This window comes from Physella acuta, unplaced genomic scaffold (genome assembly GCF_028476545.2).
Source record: "Physella acuta isolate Inbredline_101_S28 unplaced genomic scaffold, ASM2847654v3 ptg000357l, whole genome shotgun sequence".
Lineage (NCBI taxonomy): Eukaryota > Metazoa > Mollusca > Gastropoda > Physidae > Physella > Physella acuta.
This window is the reverse complement of record NW_026731876.1, coordinates 529,979-547,947: the sequence shown is the minus strand read 5'-3', so window position 1 is coordinate 547,947 and position 17,969 is coordinate 529,979. Positions and strand designations below refer to the sequence as shown.

The 17,969-nt window shown below is 40.1% G+C and overlaps 1 protein-coding gene across 6 annotated transcripts in view; it reads right to left on the bottom strand.

The window, feature by feature from the left end:
* LOC131941316 (prominin-1-A) overlaps window positions 1-17,969 on the bottom strand; it is a 53,729-nt gene that overhangs the window by 19,480 nt on the left and 16,280 nt on the right. For all 6 annotated transcript variants that reach the window (XM_059300518.1, XM_059300517.1, XM_059300519.1 and 3 more), the window contains exons 3-17: window positions 15,031-15,086; window positions 14,309-14,517; window positions 13,116-13,251; window positions 12,671-12,737; window positions 11,745-11,828; window positions 11,409-11,593; window positions 8,632-8,700; window positions 8,002-8,065; window positions 7,151-7,230; window positions 6,183-6,256; window positions 5,836-5,982; window positions 5,182-5,311; window positions 4,960-5,051; window positions 4,635-4,716; window positions 4,162-4,311 (exon numbers count right to left, since the gene is read on the bottom strand). In XM_059300518.1, coding sequence (XP_059156501.1) covers window positions 4,162-4,311; window positions 4,635-4,716; window positions 4,960-5,051; window positions 5,182-5,311; window positions 5,836-5,982; window positions 6,183-6,256; window positions 7,151-7,230; window positions 8,002-8,065; window positions 8,632-8,700; window positions 11,409-11,593; window positions 11,745-11,828; window positions 12,671-12,737; window positions 13,116-13,251; window positions 14,309-14,517; window positions 15,031-15,086 — 1,625 coding nt within the window. The remainder of the gene's footprint in view (window positions 1-4,161; window positions 4,312-4,634; window positions 4,717-4,959; window positions 5,052-5,181; window positions 5,312-5,835; window positions 5,983-6,182; window positions 6,257-7,150; window positions 7,231-8,001; window positions 8,066-8,631; window positions 8,701-11,408; window positions 11,594-11,744; window positions 11,829-12,670; window positions 12,738-13,115; window positions 13,252-14,308; window positions 14,518-15,030; window positions 15,087-17,969) is intronic.

Sequence of the window (17,969 nt, the reverse complement as noted above, 5' to 3'; positions counted from 1 at the left end):
AGTTGAGTGGTGTGACCCTCAATGGACCAACTCAACAGCTGAGTGGTGTGACCCTCAATGGACCAACAGCTGAGTGGTGTGACCCTCAATGGACCAACTCAACAGCTGAGTGGTGTGACCCTCAATGGACCAACAGCTGAGTGGTGTGACCCTCAATGGACCAACAGCTGAGTGGTGTGACCCTCAATGGACCAACAGCTGAGTGGTGTGACCCTCAATGGACCAACAGCTGTGTGGTGTGACCCTCAATGGACCAACAGCTGTATGGTGTGACCCTCAATGGACCAACAGCTGAGTGGTGTGACCCTCAATGGACCAACAGCTGAGTGGTGTGACCCTCAATGGACCAACTCAACAGCTGAGTGGTGTGACCCTCAATGGACCAACTCAACAGCTGAGTGGTGTGACCCTCAATGGACCAACTCAACAGCTGAGTGGTGTGACCCTCAATGGACCAACTCAACAGCTGAGTGGTGTGACCCTCAATGGACCAACTCAACAGCTGAGTGGTGTGACCCTCAATGGACCAACTCAACAGCTGAGTGGTGTGACCCTCAATGGACCAACAGCTGAGTGGTGTGACCCTCAATGGACCAACTCAACAGCTGAGTGGTGTGACCCTCAATGGACCAACTCAACAGCTGAGTGGTGTGACCCTCAATGGACCAACAGATGAGTGGTGTGACCCTCAATGGACCAACTCAACAGCTGAGTGGTGTGACCCTCAATGGACCAACTCAACAGCTGAGTGGTGTGACCCTCAATGGACCAACAGCTGAGTGGTGTGACCCTCAATGGACCAACTCAACAGCTGAGTGGTGTGACCCTCAATGGACCAACAGCTGAGTGGTGTGACCCTCAATGGACCAACAGCTGAGTGGTGTGACCCTCAATGGACCAACAGCTGAGTGGTGTGACCCTCAATGGACCAACAGCTGAGTGGTGTGACCCTCAATGGACCAACAGCTGAGTGGTGTGACCCTCAATGGACCAACTCAACAGTTGAGTGGTGTGACCCTCAATGGACCAACAGCTGAGTGGTGTGACCCTCAATGGACCAACAGCTGAGTGGTGTGACCCTCAATGGACCAACTCAACAGCTGAGTGGTGTGACCCTCAATGGCTCAACTCAACAGCTGAGTGGTGTGACCCTCAATGGACCAACTCAACAGCTGAGTGGTGTGACCCTCAATGGACCAACTCAACAGCTGAGTGGTGTGACCCTCAATGGACCAACAGTTGAGTGGTGTGACCCTCAATGGACCAACAGCTGAGTGGTGTGACCCTCAATGGACCAACAGCTGAGTGGTGTGACCCTCAATGGACCAACTCAACAGCTGAGTGGTGTGACCCTCAATGGACCAACTCAACAGCTGAGTGGTGTGACCCTCAATGGACCAACAGCTGAGTGGTGTGACCCTCAATGGACCAACAGCTGAGTGGTGTGACCCTCAATGGACCAACTCAACAGTTGAGTGGTGTGACCCTCAATGGACCAACAGCTGAGTGGTGTGACCCTCAATGGACCAACAGCTGAGTGGTGTGACCCTCAATGGACCAACTCAACAGCTGAGTGGTGTGACCCTCAATGGACCAACAGTTGAGTGGTGTGACCCTCAATGGACCAACTCAACAGCTGAGTGGTGTGACCCTCAATGGACCAACAGCTGTGTGGTGTGACCCTCAATGGACCAACAGCTGAGTGGTGTGACCCTCAATGGCCCAACTCAACAGCTGAGTGGTGTGACCCTCAATGGACCAACAGCTGAGTGGTGTGACCCTCAATGGACCAACTCAACAGCTGAGTGGTGTGACCCTCAATGGACCAACAGCTGAGTGGTGTGACCCTCAATGGACCAACTCAACAGCTGAGTGGTGTGACCCTCAATGGACCAACAGCTGAGTGGTGTGACCCTCAATGGACCAACTCAACAGCTGAGTGGTGTGACCCTCAATGGACCAACTCAACAGCTGAGTGGTGTGACCCTCAATGGACCAACAGCTGAGTGGTGTGACCCTCAATGGACCAACTCAACAGCTGAGTGGTGTGACCCTCAATGGACCAACAGCTGTGTGGTGTGACCCTCAATGGACCAACAGCTGAGTGGTGTGACCCTCAATGGCCCAACTCAACAGCTGAGTGGTGTGACCCTCAATGGACCAACTCAACAGCTGAGTGGTGTGACCCTCAATGGACCAACAGCTGTGTGGTGTGACCCTCAATGGACCAACTCAACAGCTGAGTGGTGTGACCCTCAATGGACCAACTCAACAGCTGAGTGGTGTGACCCTCAATGGACCAACTCAACAGCTGAGTGGTGTGACCCTCAATGGACCAACAGCTGTGTGGTGTGACCCTCAATGGACCAACTCAACAGCTGAGTGGTGTGACCCTCAATGGACCAACAGCTGAGTGGTGTGACCCTCAATGGACCAACAGCTGAGTGGTGTGACCCTCAATGGACCAACAGCTGAGTGGTGTGACCCTCAATGGACCAACAGCTGAGTGGCGTGACCCTCAATGGACCAACTCAACAGCTGAGTGGTGTGACCCTCAATGGACCAACTCAACAGCTGAGTGGTGTGACCCTCAATGGACCAACTCAACAGCTGAGTGGTGTGACCCTCAATGGACCAACTCAACAGTTGAGTGGTGTGACCCTCAATGGACCAACAGTTGAGTGGTGTGACCCTCAATGGACCAACAGCTGAGTGGTGTGACCCTCAATGGACCAACAGCTGAGTGGTGTGACCCTCAATGGCCCAACTCAACAGCTGAGTGGTGTGACCCTCAATGGACCAACTCAACAGCTGAGTGGTGTGACCCTCAATGGCCCAACTCAACAGCTGAGTGGTGTGACCCTCAATGGACCAACTCAACAGCTGAGTGGTGTGACCCTCAATGGACCAACTCAACAGCTGAGTGGTGTGACCCTCAATGGACCAACTCAACAGCTGAGTGGTGTGACCCTCAATGGACCAACAGCTGAGTGGTGTGACCCTCAATGGCCCAACTCAACAGCTGAGTGGTGTGACCCTCAATGGACCAACAGCTGAGTGGTGTGACCCTCAATGGACCAACAGCTGAGTGGTGTGACCCTCAATGGCCCAACTCAACAGCTGAGTGGTGTGACCCTCAATGGACCAACTCAACAGTTGAGTGGTGTGACCCTCAATGGACCAACAGCTGAGTGGTGTGACCCTCAATGGACCAACAGCTGTGTGGTGTGACCCTCAATGGACCAACAGCTGAGTGGTGTGACCCTCAATGGACCAACTCAACAGCTGAGTGGTGTGACCCTCAATGGACCAACTCAACAGCTGAGTGGTGTGACCCTCAATGGACCAACTCAACAGCTGAGTGGTGTGACCCTCAATGGACCAACAGCTGAGTGGTGTGACCCTCAATGGACCAACTCAACAGCTGAGTGGTGTGACCCTCAATGGACCAACAGCTGAGTGGTGTGACCCTCAATGGACCAACTCAACAGCTGAGTGGTGTGACCCTCTCATGGCGATAATTTGTTTTAATTGGGAGGAGTAGCAAAATTGTGCTAATTATCAGTGTACACCTCCATGAATTAGAAAAAAACTGTTTTACTGTCTCGCCTGAAAGTCTGTGTATGTGTTAACATGATAACTTGACAACAGGACTGAAATTTTCTACATAAGAATTTGACTCTATACATAGGTTGCCATCAACTGCCAGTAACCAAAATCTGTAAGTTATTTGCAGTTTCTCAAAAGTCATCTTAATTAGATAATAATTTGATATCATATTCTCAAAAAAAAACATATTCTAAGAACTTTTGGCCTCAAAATGTTTGCTCAAAAAATGGAGGGCTTTGTGACAAACTTACCTCCCACTTCTATAGCCTGATTGAAATACCATCCTTGCCCTGACTGTTCTATACAAATATATCAATGTTAAGGGGAGCTCACTCCCACTACCACTCATTTCAAATGTAACGATATCTTTATTACAAAAGAGCATATGAATACTCCAGCATAGCTCAGTGTGTGGAAACATCAAATGGTTCACTCAGGAGTGTGTGGGTGTGTGTGTGTAAACTCCAGAGTGTGTGGGTGTGTGTGTGTGTAAACTCCAGAGTGTGTGAGTGTATGTAAACATCAACAATCAAGAGTGTGTGTGTGACTCACCTCTAGAAAGTACTGAGTAAAATTGATGTTCTCAAACACTCCAGTGAAGTTGGTTAGATCATTCTGGAGCTGAGGGCTTAGGATGGAAATGTTTTGGATGTTCCAGTTAGCACTTTGGTTCTTCAGATCTTCCAGCTGCTTCTCAAACTCCTGAAAGTCAAACATTTAACTAACTGATTTTCTTGCTTCTAACAGCAATTTTCTTCTCAAACTCCTGAAAGTCAAACATTTAACTAACTGATTTTCTTGCTTCTAACAGCAATTTTCTTCTCAAATTCCTGAAAGTCAAACATTTAACTAACTGATTTTCTTGCTTCTAACAGTAATCAAATTCATAAATAATGAATACATGAGGATGATATAAAAATTACCAACTAGAAAAAATGGGAGATAAAAAGCCTACTTACAGTCAGATTAGTTTTCTCATCCAAATCTATAGCATAGTCCAAATACAAAGGTAAAATTATACTTACAGTTAGATTAGTTTTCTCGTCCAAATCTATAGCATAGTCCAAATACAAAGCCCCAAACACTGCCGTGTTGTTCTGACAATTCCTACACACATAACAAGTTTAGATTGGATTAAAAATAACCTCTGTAAATATTAGAATCATATAAACATTACAGCAATAGCTATTTTCTAAAAAAACAATAAAGGCCAATTCAAACTTTAAATTATGCATTGATAATGGGTAAAGATTAAGAACATAATCTTTTAAGATAAGAATAAATTTAAAAGAAATTACTCAATTGCTCATCCACAAAGTACTTAAAAACAGTTTAAAATGTGAAACTTACTGAAGAATCTTAGATACCGACACATCATCTGGAGCAGTTTTGTAAATTTTTTCTTTCAAATTTAGTCCTTTATACAGAGCCTCATCAAAAACCTAGACAAAATGAACCAACAATAAAAACACATAATATGCTTGGTCAGCAATACAAGAACTAATAATAATAATAAATATGATAGTCAGCGGTAAATGAACCAATTATTAAAAAAAAAACTGTTTGGCCAACCTGAAGCTTAGAAGGATCTTTGCCATCAAAGAACCGACAGGCATCAGTGTAGAGGGGTCCACCCACGGCAAACAGCACCGTACACACAATCATCAGGATAGAGGAGAAAAGAAATGTAAAGGCCACACCCCTGAAAAACATGACCAAACAAATAAACAAACTTTGGAAAAGTTTCCCTTTCAAACCTTGCAATCCGTGGAGCAAATCAAGAAGAGGTCATTTGTTTCTGTGACCTCGGCATATGATGGGATAGTGTGGTCAGCAGTGTGCCCAACTGCTTTATCTTTGCCTTAGATACCCTGTCAGGGCTGACTGGCCTCAAGCATGCCCTACAGACTAGAGCCAGAGATCTGAACTCCAGACTTGCAGGTTAGCAGCCATGTGCTTTACTCTTTGACCACACTATCCCATACAAAAAATGTTAAAGGAAACAAAAATAGTTGCGACATCCTTGCAAAAAAAGATGTACAATTTATTTTGGTTGCCTGAAATTCTGATAAAGTATAAAAATTAAAGGTAGAGGCTTACAGGGCTTACAGTTAAAGGCTTACAGGTGGAGGCTTACAGGTGGAGGCTTACAGGTAGAGGCTTACAGGTGGAGGTTTTAGAGGCTTAGAGGTAGAGGCTTAGAGGTTGAGGCTTACAGATACTTACGCCATGAGGAAGTTTGAGCCAGTGCCAGTGTTGCAGCAGGGAGCGCCATCTCCAGGTCTTTCACCACATAGGCCAAACAAGATCCCAACGTAATACAGTGCCACTATCAGTATATAGGCACAGCAGACACCAATACCCGCATAGAACCTGGCCATTGAAACAAAACAAGATCCCAACGTAATACAGCGCCACTATCAGTATATAGGCACAGCAGACACCAATACCAGCATAGAACCTGGCCATTCAGAGCAAACATTTTTCTGATGTGAATGAATGTACACATATACTTCATATATACATTTAACTTATGAATGAGAAAATGGGAGAATGAATCATCAATCACTCACCCATAGCTACTGTAGTCTTTGATATAACCATCAACTTGGTTTATCTTTTTAAGTATAGATGGGAATTCTCTCAACTGTAACAAATATGTTCATGTTTAGATGGGAATTCTCTCAACTGTAACAAATATGTTCATGTTTAGATGGGAATTCTCTCAACTGTAACAAATATGTTCATGTTTAGAGGGGAATTCTCTCAACTGTAACAAATATGTTCATGTTTAGAGGGGAAAAAATCCATGGATAAGCAATTTTAGATTTAAATCTCTTCCCCCCCCCCCCCCCCCCCACAACCTTGCAAGCATCACATGCCATAAGAAATAACCAGACCCCCCCCCCCAGCCATAACAAAACTACTCACAGCATCACATGCCATAAGAAATAACCAGACCCCCCCCCCCCCCAACCATAACAAAACTACTCACAGCATCACATGCCATAAGAAATAACCAGACCCCCCCCCCCCAGCCATAACAAAACTACTCACAGCATCACATGCCATAAGAAATAACCAGACCCCCCCCAACCATAACAAAACTACTCACAGCATCACATGCCATAAGAAATAACCAGACCCCCCCCAGCCATAACAAAACTACTCACAGCATCACATGCCATAAGAAATAACCAGACCCCCCCCCCCCCCAGCCATAACAAAACTACTCACAGCATCACATGCCATAAGAAATAACCAGACCCCCCCCCAACCATAACAAAACTACTCACAGCATCACATGCCATAAGAAATAACCAGACCCCCCCCCCAGCCATAACAAAACTACTCACAGCATCACATGCCATAAGAAATAACCAGACCCCCCCCCCCCCAGCCATAACAAAACTACTCACAGCATCACATGCCATAAGAAATAACCAGACCCCCCCCAGCCATAACAAAACTACTCACAGCATCAAATGCCATAAGAAATAACCAGACCCCCCCCCCCCCCAGCCATAACAAAACTACTCACAGCATCATCCTTGGTAGTTATGAGCTCATCCATGCCCTTATTAATTTTATTTCTGACGTCCAGGATAGTTTTATCAACATCTGCAGGTGAAATATTGCAGGTGAGAGGTAGCAGACATGTAACTAGTTTGTCAGGTGAGACCCTCTTTAAAGTAAAAATCATTTTTAGACCTAGCAATCCATTGGGCAGATGATGTATAGTTCATATGTTTCTTGATCTCGGCATATGAAAGAAAGTTGTGGTCAGCACTTTACCCAGCCACCTTTACTTTCCGTAACATCAGTTGCATATCCATCAGAGCTGGGTGGACTCAGGTTCTACTTGACATTTTTCCAGTTTGATTGTTTACTTTAACATTGTTGTGATGTTAGTTTTACTTTGTTGTGATGTTACTTTTACATTGTTGTGATGTTACTTTTACATTGTTGTGATGTTAATTTTACTTTGTTGTGATGTTAATTTTACTTTGTTGTGATGTTACTTTTACATTGTTGTGAAATTACTTTTAATTTGCTGTGGGTCTACTTGTATATAGTTGTCAACACAGTATATTTATATATTTTGCCAAATCATATATCAGTTAAATAATCAATTGTATTTTTTAATTAATTTTAATTGTATAGTTGGATGCCAGTGACAATTTTTTAAAAATCCAACTTGTACCAGACAGAGTATTACAGGTGAGGAAAGAGATTCTAGAAAACACAGTCAACATCTATTTAAGTATCTGAAAACTATGTTGCCTTGATTGCTAGCTCATTACCAGCAGCAAAAGTTTTGAAATTTTAGCAGAAATAAATGTCAACTATTGACAGTTTAAAAAAATTAATAAATATAAAAAGTTAACCAACCGCCACTTTTAAGATTAATTTGATTTGAAGCATCTCGTTTGGCATTATCTAGGGATGTTTCAGCCTGTAAAAAAAACAATGTAAAAAGTTTTGTCAGACAATCTTGAAGAAATAATTTGGCACTTTCTACACTATTAATAGAATATATAGAACAAAACTAATCAAGCAAACGAAAGTCAAATTTATCTGGCAAGGTTTTGTATTTGATACTTCATACTGTAAGTAAACAAGAAAGCAATTGCTATTTTGTAGATTACAAATAAATCTACATCTACAAATAAACCTACCTCCAGAAATAAACCTACATCTACAAATAAACCTACCTCTACAAATAAGCCTACCTCTACAAATTAACCTACCTCTACAATTAAACCTACCTCTACAAATAAACCTACCTCTACAAATAAAATCTACCTCTACAAATAAACCTACCTCTACAAATAAACCTACCTCTACAAATAAACCTACCTCTACAAATAAACCTACCTCTACAAATAAACCTACCTCTACAAATAAACCTACCTCTACAAATAAACCTACCTCTACAAATAAACCTACCTCTACAAATAAACCTACCTCTACAAATAAACCTACCTCTACAAATAAACCTAGATCTACAAATAAACCTACCTCTCTAATATATGAAGACATGTTCAAAGTTTTTTTCACTTTCTCAGCTTCATCACTCAAAGACTTCAGCTGGGAAAAGTTTATTTATTTGGGTGTCAGATGGAACTAGACTACCCGTCATCCGTTGGATAACTGTGGGTTTCGGGGGTCATCCATCAAAAAACATCACGTCTGTCACTCAGAGGCATAGCGATCCTTCCCGGCGCCCGGGGACAAACTTTTCGATTTGAACCCCCCCCCCCCGCAAGATTTCGATTTGCACCCCCCCCCCCCTCAAACTTTTTATGTGCACCCCCCCCCATTCAAACTTTCGATTTGCACCCCCCTCAACCTTTCAATTTATTTTTCCAAACCATTTTGGCGCCCCAACATATGTCCCCCCACGCGCCCCCCCTTCCCCCCTCCACCTCCCCTTCCCCCCCCCCCGCCTCCCATCCCCCTCCCGCCCCCCCCCCTCCTCGCTACGCTACTGCAGTGTCACTTATCGTCACAAAAAACAGATCCCACATTCAAAAATATGTTTCTTATCTTTTAAAAACACCGAAAACACCGATTTCGGACTATCCCTTCATATACTGACGTCACATGTGACCTACTCAACTCTACTTCACCTGCCCAGTGTCCCGCCAAGTCTCAGACAACATGTTTTTATCGTTTAAAAAACGATTCCAGCCGAGCATGTCTCTGACCACACTATCCTTTCATATGCTTAGGACAAAGAAACAGATGAACTCTACTTCACCTGCCTTGTATCCTTCCAAGTTCAGATAGGCAACTTTATCATTCACATCTAAAAAAAAAAAAAAATATCATTGACATATTGGTCTAGAACCTGTGCCACCCACATGAGAGCGGGCTACGCTACCAACTTAGCTATTTACACGTGACGTCACAAGTGAATTTTTATACTATACTTATGCAACTTGATTTAAGCGCATAGATTCTAGATCTAGATCTAAGTCTAGTTAAGTAGTACTAACTTTCAAATTAAATTTTATCTTAAATTAGCCAATTCCATAGAAACTTATTATTATCTAAATCTAGATAGAATTATCTATATTCTAGATCTACGACTGAGCTATATCTAGAGTTTACGTTCATAATTTTGCAAAATTAGCAGTATAGAAGCCGCGTATAAATCTTAAATTATGCAAATAGAGGCCATGGAGCGAGCATTTCCTAATTAGCATATTTCATAGCTATACAAACAAAGATTTATATAAAATAAAAAAGGTCTGAAATTATCTAGATCTAGATAGAATTATCTAGATCTAGATTCTACGACTCGTTTGCTTAAGTCTTAAGTTTAGTTTTTCTTGCTAGATCTAGAATCTAGATCTAGATCTAATCATTAGCTACGCTGATGGGCCCGGAGCGAGCATTTCAAAATTACCATATTCCAAACAAAGATTTATATAAAATAATAAAGGTCTAAAATAGTTTAGTATATAGAAAATCACTATTATCTAAATCTAGATAGAATAGAATTATCTATATTCTAGATCTACGACTGGTTTGCTTAAGTCTCTTTTTTTTTTTGGATTGTATTTAGGCCTATAATCAATAAATATTTGATTTGACCTAGATTCTAGATCTAGATCTATAAATAAATAAATAACTTTCTTGGACAGATTGTAGATCTAGAGAAATTTATCGTAAAACTAAATGAAAAAGACAGTTGAAAATTGATATAAGTGTTGGAACGTAATAAATACAGCAAACGGACGTATTGTTAAAGTTATGACCGACAGAAAATTAGATTTGATTTGACCTAGATTCTAGATCTAGATCTATAAATAACTTTCCTTCGACAGCTGATCTTTAGATCTAGAGAAATTTATTGAAAAACTAAATGAAAAAAGACAGTTTAAAATTGATATAAGTGTTGGGACGTAATAAATACAGCAAACGGACGTATTGTTAAAGTTATGACCGACAGAAAATTAGATTTAGAACGCGTTAAACTTTTGAATGGGAACACAATTTTCTTCAATAGACGCCGCCATTTTATTGTACTAAAGAGTAAACAAAAACCTGTGACGTCACTATTCCCACAAAGTTTAGTCAAGGTTTTAACATTTTAAAAAAAAATGGGTTATTCTGCGTAGGAATAAATCAATAAATTAATTAACGTCTTTAAATAAATTTGTGATCAACAGTCTGTCTGCATTAAAAAATTATTCTCTACCTGCATACCATTTTACAGCTTTCCAGATAGAGTCGAACATATCACAATTTTCGATCAGGCAAACAAATAAATATTCAAACATGTAAACAAACTTGACTTTTAGTAGTATATAGATAGATGTTATGGACATGAAAACATTTAAGTCATATTTATAAGCTCACTTCACAAACCAGACATTTTTAAGCTGACTTCACAAACCAGACATTTTTAAGCTGACTTCACAAACCAGACATTATAAAAAGAAGCTAAAGCATGCAATATTAAGACCCTAATGTTATTCTAATAAAAGTAAAATAAAGAGTCCTCTTTAGACCTAGCGATTCAGCCACCTTTACTTTCCCCAATGCAAGTCAGGTACCCATCAGAGCTGGGTGGACCCAATGACCTCCCACAGACACAAGTCTGAACTGAAATCCGAACACAAGATGTTTGGGCTAGCAGCCAAATGCTCTATCATTTGACCAAGCCGCCCCACAATGTTATTCTAATAAGGCTTCAATAATATACAAGTGTCCACAGTATTTTATCCTTGGCTTCTACATTCTATTAAAAACATCACAGTTTAAAGCCATAAAACAGCAAAACTTACAGAAGAAAAATTGGCGTTGGTGTCATAGTCTTCAGATTTAAAGCCCGAGCAACTGATACCATTACATGCTTCATGTATGTCTTGTTTGATCTCCGTCAGATTCTTGCTGAGCTGTGTGCCATCATCACTCAGTGCCAGTAGACTGGCCTGCACTTGCTCCAGTTGTTGGACTGTCCAGTTGGCCTCTACAGGTGGTTGTTTTTTTTGTTGTTTTTTTTTTTGGGGGGGGGGGGGGGGGGGACAGGGAAGGAATGTCAGAAAACATGTGTAAAGAGTGGGTCAACTATTATTTAACTGATGGATGGTAAAAAAACAGAATTTGTTAAAATGCTGTACCTTGACTGATAGAATTGGCTTCGTCCAGCAAAGTTTTCGCATGAAGTTCAGCAATTACTGTGTCCACTGCATCAATGGCTGTATCTATTCAAACAAAATGTGTATTAGATAGCATCAATAGCTGTATCTATTCAAACAAAATGTGTATTAGATAGCATCAATGGCAGTATCTATTCAAACAAAATGTTTATTAGCATCAATGGCAGTTTCTATTCAAACAAAATGTGTATTAGATAGCATCAATGAGCTCTGAAGGTAAACACAACAGACGCAGCTAGTTTATGAAATCACTGAGATATTTTCTCAGACAAGTCTACAAAACACAAGTCTAGAAAACCAGAAGATTTTATACAAACAATGGCATTAGCTAAATACAGCTGAGTTTGATGAGAAGCCCCAATCATTACTAGATCTAGACACAACATTTGCTCTTGTCCATTTAGTCTTTTGAGTAGCCATTTTAAAAAAATCAAGAGCAGGAAAAACAGTTGAAATTTTTTTAAAACAGTCTTGTAAAGTTTGCAAATGAAGAAAACTTGAAAATATATTTTTTTGGCCTTTTTGGCTATATTTCTTTTTACTTATATCAACCTTACATTTTAATTTTGAAGTTTGAGTTTGTGTAAGACAAGCTTTGATTGGTTGTATCGTTGGTCATGATTTTATTACTCAAAACTTTTCCAGTTAATATTTTTGATAAACTTGTTTTAGTGAATGACAGCATGACCTGGTTACTTCATACAATACACACACTCAACTTTCACAAAACACACACTCAACTTTCACAATACACACAATCAACTTTAGTAACACTGCACAAAGTTTGTTAAATATTTAAAGAGCATGTGAGAGTATTCCCAGGTAGTGCTATGGGTCTAGAGAAACAAAACCTGTCATGCATGAAAAAAAAACATGTATCAGCTTACCATTTATATCCTTGCGAATTTTCTGGCTCGTGGTGTCAAATGTCTCAATGACATATTTTGTCACGTTCTGAGGGTAGCAAAAATTAGATTAGAAACTAAGATACAAAACAAATAATGAGCTAAATGTTGTATGTTAATGATGTCTTACATCTTTAGTCTGTTTATAACCCGACCCATCTACTGACACACACAAAACATTAGGCTCCTAAAATGACACAGCTCCTAAAATAACACAGCTCCTAAAATAACACAGCTCCTAAAATGACACAGCTCCCCCAACCCACCATCGTCAAAAAATGTCAGGTTCCTAATATGATGACTCAAATACCCCCACCCTTTAAAATAACAGTAATAACAATAATCCTAACTTCAAGAAGTTTTAAATAAGTAAGTTCCTAAACTCATGAAAAAAATTGTAAACTTCAAAAGGCAAGAGCAAACTTACAATAACAGAAGTGTTGAGAAAGTTCTCCACACCATGTAAGGCATCACTGACGTAGCCCACAGAACTTTGACTGTCATCATTCTTTAGGTGCTGGTAGATCAGGCTATTGCAGATAAAGGCACAGATACACCCAGCTCTGGGGAATAGAGATTTAATATCTGGTTACCCAGGCCATTACAGATACAGGACCTTATACATACAGCCTACAGAGAAAAAATTATTTCAACAATGTCATTTCTATTAGTTTACACATATTATATGAGATATTCAAGATGTCATTTCTATTTGTACACACATATTATGTATGAGCTATTCAACAATGTCATTTCTATTAGAATACACATATTATGTATGAGACATTCAACGATGTCGTTTCTAATAGAATACACATATTATGTATGAGCTATTCAACAATGTCATTTCTATTAGAATACACATATTATGTATGAGCTATTCAACGATGTCATTTCTATTAGTATACACATATTATGTATGAGCTATTCAACGATGTCTTTTCTAATAGAATACACATATTATGTATGAGACATTCAACGATGTCATTTCTATTAGAATACACATATTATGTATGAGCTATTCAACGATGTCTTTTCTAATAGAATACACATATTATGTATGAGACATTCAACGATGTCATTTCTATTAGAATACACATATTATGTATGAGACATTCAACAATGTCATTTCTATTAGAATACACATATTATGTATGAGACATTCAACAATGTCATTTCTATTAGTATACACATATTATGTATGAGACATTCAACAATGTCATTTCTATTAGTATACACATATTATGTATGAGACATTCAACAATGTCATTTCTATTAGAATACACATATTATGTATGAGACATTCAACAATGTCATTTCTATTAGAATACACATATTATGTATGAGACATTCAACAATGTCATTTCTATTAGAATACACATATTATGTATGAGACATTCAACAATGTCATTTCTATTAGTAAACACATATTATGTATGAGACATTCAACAATGTCATTTCTATTAGTAAACACATATTATGTATGAGACATTCAACAATGTCATTTCTATTAGTAAACACATATTATGTATGAGACATTCAACAATGTCATTTCTATTAGTAAACACATATTATGTATGAGAACGTCTGAGTGAACCAGCCTTAAAAAAATGCACGTACAAGGCCACCGTGTTGAAGATCAGCAACACGGTGCAGTAGGCTCTTCTCTTGCACCGCCCTCTCTTGGACTCTGTTTTCTTTTTCTTGGCGCCGCACCGCCCACAACAGCAGCGGCAACAGCAGAATATCAGGCCTATGATGGGCATCACTACGATGAACACGATGCCTATAGCTACACACACCGAGTACCCTATCCAATATTTCAGAAGCTGCCATTTGAAAAAAGATGGACTGTTAGAAAATTTTAATCTTACAACAAAGAAAAAATAATATTGGCTTTTACTTGATGGGCTAAGGTGAAATTATTTGGGCTAATGTTAAATTATTTGGGCTAAGGTGAAATTATTTGGGCTAAGGTGAAATTATTTGGGCTAATGTTAAATTATTTGGGCTAATGTTAAATTATTTGGGCTAATGTTAAATTATTTGGGCTAATCTTAAATGAGTTCAGTTAATGTGAAATTATTTGGGTTGATATTAAATTATTTAAACAAGTGAATTGTGCTGGCTTTGAGAAAAATATTCTATAAATGTTTATGATAACCATTAAAACAAATAACTCCTACACATTCAGCGAACCATTAAAACAAATAACTCCTACACAGCTAACCATTTTAAAATTATCTATGCATCTAGCTGACCATTAAATAAAATGTTTCTTTGGGCACATAAAAAAAAAATCCTAATTAAAATGGATTAGATCACATAAATCATCAACTTACAGATTTCCAATCTTTGAGCCATTCTGTATCTTCATTTAAAATAACATTTGTAAGGTCTGAAACAGAAAGGTTGGAGTTAGGTGAACTCATAAAGTTCTTGTGCCAGTATGTGAGAAAATAATTTGATTTGTTTTTCAAAATTGTAGCTCTATGTAAATATATTGTTTCCACAATTATAACTATATATATTTTTTTTATTTTTTTATCATTTTTTACATTTGAGATACCTAAAAAAAAACTGGATCAGGAAAATTAACTAAGGGGACAAAACTTATCCAGGCTTGCCAGATGCAGGCCACTGCAAGGGGAAGCAGCTCTTTCAAATGTTTATGTCCACTTAGGTTTATATTTTGTGAATCAAATAACAAACTAACAAGTAGAGACACTTAATTTAATCTTGTATTTTTTAAAACACTTAAAAATACATATAATTGTTAATTATCAATAAACTATTAAAAATGCATTTTACTTATTTTTTCTAAATTAATTTAGAATTTAGCAACAAACATAGGCCTATCTGTCTAAAAACAGCTGGTGTCATGTTCTAAAATAAATTAACATACCGGTCCTGCATTTGCCGCTGGCAATTTTCTATGGGGATTTTATAAAAGCATTTCCAATCATGAATTTAAAGGTATGTCACCTTGTTTTCTAAAACAGTGTCATTTAAATGTAAACAAAGCAGGCGCCAAATTTCTTGGATCATAGTTATTGGGGCTACAGTATGTCCATAACCCCCCCCCCCCCCCAAACCCCAGGGCATGCTGTATGAATGCTCCACCCCCCCCCCCTCCAAACCCCAGGGCATGCTGTATGAATGCTCCACCCCCCAAACCCCAGGGCATGCTGTATGAATGCTCCACCCCCCCCCAAACCCCAGGGCATGCTGTATGAATGCTCCACCCCCACCCCCCAAACCCCAGGGCATGCTGTATGAATGCTCCACCCCCCAAACCCCAGGGCATGCTGTATGAATGCTCCACCCCCCCCCCCCAAACCCCAGGGCATGTTGTATGAATGCTCCACCCCCCAAACCCCAGGGCATGCTGTATGAATGCTCCACCCCCCCCCCCCCCCCAAACCCCAGGGCATGCTGTATGAATGCTCCACTCCCCAAACCCCAGGGCATGCTGTATGAATGCTCCACCCCCCCCCCCCCAAACCCCAGGGCATGCTGTATGAATGCTCCACCCCCCAAACCCCAGGGCATGCTGTATGAATGCTCCACCCCCACCCCCCAAACCCCAGGGCATGCTGTATGAATGCTCCACCCCCCAAACCCCAGGGCATGCTGTATGAATGCTCCACCCCCCAAACCCCAGGGCATGCTGTATGAATGCTCCACCCCCCCCCCCCCCTCCAAACCCCAGGGCATGCTGTATGAATGCTCGAGTGTACATTAATCACCCTTTGTTATAGTTAGATAGAACAAACTTTGGCAACTGCACAGATGGTTTGTTTTAATCAATAATATTGTGTGCCAAATTGTCCCTATTGTAAGGTGCTCTTTAAAACAAACATAGATGTCATAGGTGGGAGCTCAGGGCACCAACTCGCATCTTGTAGGGTGCTGGAGAGGCGCTGGAGGATGCACAAATTTTATTTAGTGAATGATATAGTTGTCCATCGTATCCATAGTGTATTACACTCTTTAAAAAAAAAACGTAGACGCTCACACAAAAGGCCTGATTGCCAAATTGCACCATGCATGAAATTTACGTTTTTCCCCAGCAGAAACCTGCCCAGGAGTATTCTCAACAACTTCCCAAAGTTTCATGGCCATCAGATTAAAAGGTGTAGCAACACATATACTTTCATTTAAATATATATATGTGTGTGTGTGTGTGTGTGCGTGTGTGTGTGATCGTGTGTGTGTGTGTGTGTGTGTGTAAATAGCAGGGATTTGCTGATGTGGGATGAGTTTCTAAAAGTTCTATTTTAGTCACGTACACAGATTTGTACATGTCACGTACACAGATTTGGTACCTGTAATCTTCAAATCTTCAAGTCATGTTGTATACACAGATTTAGTACATGTAGCCATACATGTAGCCCATAAGTCATGCAACAAACTGATTTGCTTCCTGGTTTGGTCTGACAACAAATTGATTTGATTTACAATATTCACTGGAGTGGTGTTATACCCCATGCCCCCCCCCCCCCCCCCCCCCCCAGTCATGACGGGAGAGATTTGATTGGATATTTATCTGAGAGCAGATTTGTGTCAACCCAATGAAGACAGGAACAAATGCAGGAAATGGCATGGAGAAAGTCCAGGTGGTCAGATGGTCAGTTATAGAGCAGAATGAGGAAATATTACAAGCAATACAATGTTGCACCACAGTCGCAACTATCACCACAAAACTATTGAGAAAAAGTATGTTATTAAACCAAACAGCAGCCAATTACAAACAAAGTATGTATTAAAACTCATGGTTCATGACAGAAGCTTGACAGTCTGACTAAATTTTTAACATGTTCTAAACTTTGATAACCAGATCACAAGCAAAAATCATTAACACACCACAATTAAAGATTAAGGCAATGATGAGTTAATTAGTGAAACACATAATTTATTTGATTGATGACCTCCTGCTGGTCAAAAACATCCTAAATTAGGGTCAAAGTTTTTAACCTGGTCTGGACAAGCCAGCTTTAAAAACCTGGTCTGGACAAGCCAGCTTTAAAAAACCTGGTCTGGACAAGCCAGCTTTAAAAACTTGGTCTGGACAAGCTAGCTTTAAAATCCTGGTCTGGACAAGCCAGCTTTAAAAACTTGGTCTGGACAAGTTGGCTTTAAAAACCTGGTCTGGACAAGCCAGCTTTAAACACAGTGCTTAACGCTTGTTAAAGGTCAGACAACAATTACCGTCTAAAGGTCAGAACTTACATTAGTCTATTTTTACGACATTCTCCAGGTCACAAAAAGATAACACCTC